This window comes from Gavialis gangeticus, unplaced genomic scaffold, assembly GCF_001723915.1.
Source record: "Gavialis gangeticus isolate Ggan-Ray unplaced genomic scaffold, GavGan_comp1, whole genome shotgun sequence".
Lineage (NCBI taxonomy): Eukaryota > Metazoa > Chordata > Crocodylia > Gavialidae > Gavialis > Gavialis gangeticus.
In genome coordinates, this window is record NW_017729033.1 from 45281828 (window position 1) to 45290110 (window position 8283).

General features: G+C 43.3%; 1 protein-coding gene across 2 annotated transcripts in view; it reads left to right on the forward strand.

The window, feature by feature from the left end:
• Positions 1-8283, forward strand: part of PI4K2B (phosphatidylinositol 4-kinase type 2 beta) — a 51384-nt gene that overhangs the window by 37940 nt on the left and 5161 nt on the right. For both annotated transcript variants that reach the window (XM_019526137.1, XM_019526138.1), the window contains exons 8-9: positions 2508-2641; positions 4646-4705. In XM_019526137.1, coding sequence (XP_019381682.1) covers positions 2508-2641; positions 4646-4705 — 194 coding nt within the window. The remainder of the gene's footprint in view (positions 1-2507; positions 2642-4645; positions 4706-8283) is intronic.

Genomic DNA, 8283 nt, shown 5'->3' on the forward strand with positions numbered 1-8283 from the left:
CAGCAAGGTGTTCATCTAACCTCCTCTTAAAGACCCCTAGGGTAGGAGCCAGCACCACTTCAATTGGAAGTTGGTTCCAGATCCTAGCCACCCTGACCGTGAAGTAGCGCCTCCTGATATCTAGCCTAAATCTACCCTCTGCCAGCTTGTGACCGTTATTCCTGGTCACTCCTGGCAGTGCTCGGGGGAACAGGAACTTCCCCAGTGCCTGCTGATCCCCCCCTGACTAGTTTGTAACAGGCCACTACATCCCCCCTCAGCCTCCTCTTTTGGAGGATGAACAGGTTCAGGTCCTGTAGCCTCTCCTCGTAGGGCCTGCTTTGCTGCCCCCGATCATGTGAGTGGCCCTCCTCAGGACCCTCTCCGTGTTGTCCACATCCCTCTTGAAGTGCGGCGCCCAGAACTGGACGCAGTACTCCAGCTGCAGCCCGACCAGTGCCTCATAGAGGGGGAGGATCACCTCCTTGGACCTGCCTGAGATGCATTATCTGACCCTGCAAGCTGGATGAGAGGCATAGTGTGATTCCAGCATGGGGTTGGGGTCTGGGGCTGGTGTGCAGGTGATTCAGCTGTGTGTTTGTCTGCCTGATACAGCTGCAGGCTGCTCAGGTCCAAACCAACTCAAGGCTCACAGAGCTGCTACTGCTCCCTTGCTGTCAGGTTTCTGAACTGTGGAGAGCACTGCAAGCTAGAAGATAGGGCTCCATGAGCCAGATCTAGCCTGCCAGCTGTAGGTTGACCACCACTGCTTTATAGGGAGCTAATTGTGTAACTGAAGATAGACCACTGGCTCAGCATGGTCCAGTTCACCCTGCTGAGAAGTAGGGTAAATGAGCTTTGTGCAGTTGAGGCTAAACTGCGACTGACTGGAACTAGCTCATCTGTCATTAAGCTGCAGTAAATTCTGTGAGTGAAATGTAGAGGTACACTAAGGTTAAAGAGGATTACAGTTTTTTGGTTCAGTATAACTGGTTACAAATCTCATGTAAGTAGCTTTGGAACTCTCTGCTGGAGTTGGAAAAGATTAATGCAGTACTTGTCAAACTAAACGTTCATCTTGGTATACTTCAGAATCTTTAGTTTTGGTGTTCAGAGCTGGTGTCTTTTTAACCTAAAGCCTTACTATATCAAGAACATAAAATTTGGCTGTTATAAAGGTGTTGACTTTACAGCTTAATACATTAAGAAAAGTTTTGTTAGTATTACATCTTTTTTTTTATTATTCAAGCTACTTGGTGGGGGGCAAAATCTGAATAAGTTGAAGAATAGGGCTATGTCCACACATGCAGTCACATTTGGTTTGTGGCACCACAAACCATACTCATTGCACATTTAAACTGCGTGCAGTGTTGCTAATTTGCAGCGCTGGGGCAAAACTTGCTACAGGGATTTCCCAGTAGCAAAAAACACCCCCACAGGTGAAAAGGGTAGCACAGAGTGCAAGAAAATTATCATTTACTGTGAGAGAGTTCTCCCCATGCCACTCCCCAACTGGCTGGAGTGCACGGTGCCTCACTGCAGGGGCTGCCTGCCAGCTAGCCCCACATAGAGGCACCCTGTGTCACCACCCTTGCTGGGCAGGACCCCCACCCAGTTCTAGTCCCTGCTTCTGCTCCACTCCCTCCCTCACCATGGGGGGGGCCACAATTGGCTTCCCCACACCCCTTCCCCTCCACAGACTTACCTGCAAGGCACTGCTCCTCATGCTGCCCTGCTGTGCTCCTGTAAATAAGTTACTGGATTGGTATCAGCCAACATGCCTTGTGAATAATCGGCTAATGATATCGGCAAATAAAATCTCTTGGTGCACCCCTACCTAGGAGCCAAATATCTGAAAAGTTTATTTGGTTGCAGGTGCTATATCACTCATGCACAAATTGCATACCTATGACTGATGGAGAAAAGTCTCTGCCTGGCCAGTCAGTGGCAGGGGTTGGCAACCTCTGGGCTGGATCCAGCCCATAAAGCCATTTGATCCAGCCTGCAGATACAGGCCTTTGACATCAGTTACTTTCCAGTGCAACCCTGGGGAAAAGTGCTAGCTGTGGGTGTTTTCCCCATGCCAAGGACAGGCAAAAGTGGTGGTAGTGGCTGGGTTTTAGCACCTGGCTCCCTCTGACCTAAATTGAGTTGGTCAGGCCTGCAGCCTTAAAAGGTAGCCAGTCACTGGTATATTGCATTCTGTATTTTAGTGATACTTTCCCCCCTTATTTCTTCAATTAAATATTTATTACGATAAATACATTTTAATTTCTTTTGTACTTTATGAAAAGCTGAAGCCTTTGTGGCCATTGTTTTTAACTTGTAATTCTGGCCAAACAATGAATGTAACAATAGTAAACATTGGGAATAAGGTTCATGTGAATATAACTTCTGTCAGCCAGCGGTTACCAAATGATTTAGAATTTTGATAGCTAATTGCAGGTTATTTTGATTGGAGAGTACTAGAAACTCTAATTTATTCCTGCTAATAATCAAGAAATTCAACAATTTTTTTTTTCAATTAGATCCATTTCATTGGGCTTGGCTTTCTCAAGCAAAAGTTCCTTTCTCTCAAGAGACCAGAGATTTAATTCTCCCTCGCATTTCTGATATGAACTTTGTACAGGATCTTTGTGAAGATCTTTATGAATTATTTAAGGTGAGTCTACAGCTATTCCAGTGATTTTTAACAGTTAACTTGAACGTGGAAAGAAAACTTAAACAACTGTTTTTCCCCATGATACTACTTTAGCTCCAATGCTAGGATACAAATAGTAGTGAGATATTCCCCCGTCTAAATGTTTTTCACTGAATCATTCTGTGAGAAAAGTGAAATGGCTAGAAATGAGCTTTAATAGCCTTTTAATGTGTGTTTTATATTATCAGTTAAAGTTAAGTAAGCATCAGTATAAATTTGTCACTTTAAGATGCCTGTCAATACTTACTTTGAATACATTTCTGTAGCTGGGAAAAGTGCTTCATTCAATGTAGCTTCAGGTATTTTAAATCTTATTATTTTGTCTTCAAAGTGACATTAAAATCTGGAATCTATTCAAGAATGGATTTGCAGATAGCTAACACGTCAAATTGTGTACTGCAGTATATATGTGTGTGTCGGCTTCCTTTTACTCTGATTATTAGAAACATTCATCATAAAATTAAAATCTTGATAAAGGTTTGTAAAACTAATAAACTTGTATTAGTATTAGAATTCATAAATTCGTATCTTACATGCTGAATATTCCTGAGGACCCAGGGACAATGGGACAGGGGCCATTGAGTACAACACGCAGCTTGCAATTATATACATGCATTTATTTGAAAAACAGTGGTCCTGAAACAGGTTTCTTAATGTAATTTTGTATTTGTCTGACCCCAGTGTGTTCAAAAAAGCAGTATCATCTTTGGCATTTCTGTTGTAATACATTAGTGTTGAGAATTTAATGGGTGTGGAGGCTGGGGTCTTTCCTTGCCCTTTTACAGGAAGTCCCTGTAGGTCAGACTTGAGTGGGAAGGTAGAAAGGTGGAAATTGCTTCTTGAAGGCTCAGATCAAGTTTAGTAGGGCTGTGTGAAGCTTCGGTCACTGACCTTATTTGGAGGAAATTTGGCTCAACTGGGTGGCCGAATCTCCAAATCTGAACTGAATCAGGAGACCCAAATCAAAGCCTCTGATTCAATTTGGAGAGATTCAACAATAGACAGTGATTTTATGTTTTTTTCTACGTACCTCAAGGTACCAGGCGCGGCTTGTGAACGCCAAGATGGTGGGGCAGATGGAGTGTCCAATGTGGGGGGTGGGTTTCCCCACCCTCTTGGTGGTAGACCCAGAAGTGGGACACCCCCTCCCCCCCGCACTCCTTTGGGATGTTCCATCTGCCCCAGCGTTTCATTGTTTACAAGCCTTGCCTGGTACTTTGAGGTACATAGCAAAAACATTTAAATCTGTGTCTGTGGCCGAATCGCTGATTCTCTGAATTGGAATTGAATCTTCAGATTCAGCCAAATTGATTTGGGACGGTGATCTGAATCAGTGAATTGAATCGCTGTCCCTTGATTTGGGCTGATTCCAAATTGAATACTTTGCACACCCCTGGTATTTAGCTTGTAATCTTACCCGTTGCTATAATCCCGTAAAGCCATAAAATGATTTTTTTTACAGAAATTTTGTACTTTTATTAGAAAAATTATTAGCTGTTAGAGGTAATCTTTAATATTATAATGGAAAAAATAGGAAAAATGGATTAAATCCTTAATATTATAATGGAAAAACTGTCTTTTACTTTGTGCACATATGGATTACTTTGGTTAGCTACCTTTCCTGTTTCCTGTCTATAGTTCTCTTTCTGTGGCTCTTCTACATAGAGAAATATTTTAAAACAGGGCTGCAAATCCACAGAGAAGACCTAAGACTTGGAATTTCTTTTACGTTGACAGTATCCTTTTAAGTGTGTAAGTACTGTCAGTCTGCCTTCCCAAGCAATGTTTGCTGTTTTGTAGTTGAAATGTACTTCCTGATTTTAGTTTGTCTCAAACATATGCTTAAATTTTTATAGTGCAGTTGTTTTTCGGGTAAAAACTATTGGTTACATAGTTCCTAAGAAATATAATTTTTAAAAGTAGTCTGAAAATAACTTATCGTTTTATTATTTACTTTGAGTAAAGACGGATAAAGGATTTGACAAGGCTACTTTTGAAAACCAAATGTCTGTGATGCGGGGACAGGTAAGGCTAATTATTAAATTTCTTAACAAGGAATACTGAAAGTAATGCCTAGTAAATGGAACATACAGGTGCATAGATAGCATCTCTGAAAGTGCAGACAGATGGCAGGATGACATACACATTAATTTAGACACTGTTCCCACTATCTTATGAATGAGGCAGTAGGAAGCTTATATTGATATTGGTTTTGCCAATTTGCCGTTTGTAGATAAAGAATTATTTCTAGTGTTACCAGTTTACTGTGCTAGAACAAACCCCTTTAACACACAAAATGGCTATAAAATCAAATGTATTGAAAATTCACAACACTGTTTACTAAAATACCATATGCAACTTGAAAAAATGTTTTGAAGAAAGTGGCATGCAGGTAAATCAACAATTGAGAAACTAAATTATCTTGGTAGTTAACATTAAGAGAGTTAAGGACATTCAGGAGACTCCATCTATTCTTAAGTATGTGACTTTTTATCAAAAGACAATATTCTGAGATCTTACACATACTAAGAAACCAGCAGAGATGCTTTATAAATCATTTTTATCAAACGTTTACTCCTTTGGATTTAAACGTTAAATTTCACTTTAATGTACTTCAAGTATAGCACCATATTGTAGTTCCGTTTTAAAACTGGATTTTGATCAGAGTGCTATCCATTTTTTGTAGGATGCTCAGACAATTAATTTATTAGAAGTTTCAGGAAACCTACACCTGACTGCTTCTGAGAGTATTAAAATATATATAGAAAATTGTTCTTATTCTTTTGTACTTCTGTGGTATGCAAGAAACATAACAACACAATCTGTCAATATATTGAACAAACTGACTTGTAATACACAAGCTGTTCTCATTTTGCATCAATCACTTATGTAAGAAAATTACTTTCCTTCAGAAAAAAAAAAGTGGGGTGAAGGAGACTACAAGTAATCTGCCCTATATATAACCACTAATCAGATATTTGTAAACTGGTCAGGTTTCTGCTAAAGTTGCTATTTTCAATTGACACTGTCTGCATGCTAATTAACAAGACTTGGACACTGATTTTGGTGTTATGGAAAACAGGTCTTGTAAAACCTGATTTGTATTTTTATATATATAGTGTACATATGGGAACTATATTGATGCAACATCAATATAGTTATTGTTGTTGTTACTGATGCAACAATCAGTAAATTAAGAACCAGCTAACTAAAAAATCTCAGAAAGCTGTTCTCACTGGATAATAATCGGTGGATGTGCATGTTTTCTAGTGGGGTCTCCACTGATTTATACTGGACCTGATGTTATTTTTAAAAAATTCAGTAATGATCTGGAAGTAGGATAAAGTGGACAAAATTTGCTGGTGAGATGCAAACTGTAGTTGTAAACTATAAGCATTGGGTGGTCAGACAGAGCAATCTGGATCATGTTGTTTTGACCCATTCAAACCAAAGATGTTTGAGTGTAGCAAAATGCAGAATTCATAGTATAGGTACAAAGAATTCAGGTGGGTTCAGGTGGCATTGTTAGGACCAGCTACTACCCCTGTTGGAAAGACTACTCCAAAAGCTCATTCATTAGGGAGTTGGGAAGATTCTCCTAATTTTTTTTTTTTTTCCAACTTAAATTTATTCACATCCAGTTTATCCCCACTTGTTTGTGTTCCAGTATTATCCTGTAGCATCACCAGCTGTCCCCTCCACCATTATTTGCCAGCCTAAACAAGCCAAGCTCTTTTGGAGTAAGTCTCCTCTGCTAGTTAGGCTGACCATCAGACTGCTCTTGAGCTCATGTACACGGACCATCTATACTAAAAATCCTTAAGCTTTTTCTCCTGTGGCAGGAGTCTAGCTGCTCCCCACCCAAGGAAGCACTGCTAACCTTTCAGCCCTGGGAACTGGCCTCCCCTTATCCTGACCCTTTCTGCAGTGTGTTCAGAACTCAGACATTCACTGCAAGCCACACATGTAGAAAATCTACCTGAAGCCTACATCTTCCACTTCCTGACCCTAGTGCCAGCAATTAGAGCCAAGCACAGGAGGGGCAAGTAGTGGCCAGAACAGACCCTAGGAGTTCTTGATTTCCTGTTTTCCAGTCAGATGGTACCACCTCTAAGTTGAGAGATTTATTAAAAGTCCTTCTTAACAGACCTGTGACTTCTTCTGTATGCCAGGTCTTTCAGAATTCTGGTGCCCTCAGCTTGTGCACATTAAGCTCTTTGACTGTTTCATAGATTTCATAGACATTTGGGCTGGAAGGGACCCTGGAGGATCATTGAGTCCAGACTCCTGCCCCAGGGGCAGGAAGTCAGCAGGGATCATAGGATCCCAGCAACATAAGCATCCAAATGTCTTGAAGGCATTCAAAGTGGGTGCTTGAACCGCCTCTGGCAGCAGTCTATTCCAAAACTTGGGGGCTCGGACAGTGAAGAAGTTCTTTCTTATGTCCAGCCTGAATCAGTCGCGGCGGAGTTTGTGACTGTTAGATCTTGTCCTCCCTTGGGGCACTCTGGTGAACAGACATTCCCCCAGATCCTAATGAGCACCATCTATCTCAGATATGCTATCTGCGTAATCTGAGGCTATGGAAGGATGGCTAATATGCACAATCTGCCTTTGGTAACTCTAGTCGCTGCATGCAGTGGGTGCTCCATGGCTGCACCGCATGTGGTGGCCACTCTGGGACACGCTGCTGCATCCAACACGTGCTGGAGTAGGTGCCAGTGGGTGCCACATGCAGCATGCAGGGTCCCCTTCATCCCATGTACTGCCTGTAGGTAGACTTCAAAAGTAACAGGCAGTACCAAAGGCCAGATGATGGGGCTCTACCGTATCTTTTGGAAGTACACTGATCAGCACCAATTAAAAGGAAAATTCCTGTTATTGGAAACTGGGTGTTTTTGGCCAGTGTGGCCTTTTTAATGTCACCGACTGCATGCACGCCTGCAGCTCTAGCATGCGCACGGCTGGGAATGCAGTGTGGCAGCTTGGAGAGTAGTGTCCTGCTGGTAAATCTGTGTGGGGAAGGAGGCATGGGGGAGCAGATCGAGGCCTTCCCTGCCCCCCTCAGGGAGGGAGGGAGGGAGGCAGTGGAGCAGGGGCAGGCGCTGCCCAGCCAGAGCAGTGAATGCAACTCTGGGGCCAAAAGCAGAACAGCCACGGGTAGCGTGGAAGGGGTGGGGCAGCTTGCTGCCACTGCACATTCAAAAGGGGGGCATGGGGCAAGAGCAGGCTCAGAGCCAGGGGTGCTGGCCTCTTCCTGGCAGCGGGGGAGGGGGCTGGACTGGGGTGGGCTCCAAGTGGGTGGGGGTGAGATGGGCAGCAGTGCCTCTGGGAGGGGTGGTTATGGGGTGAGCTATAGCCACTGGAAAATTCCCCATAGCCACCCCTCCCAGTCCTGTTTCCACCTGCCCCACCCCTTCCCTCCCTCACCCCACACAAAAATCAGGGGGGGCACATGCCTCCCATGGCTCCCCTGTGTGCAGCTGTGGGGAGGTGCCCCCTGTCAAGCTGCCCATGGCTCTGTCCCTCTTCCAGCCTTGGGGTTGCATTCACCACCCTGGCTGGGCATCACCTGCCCCTACCCCACTCCCTCATTTACTGTG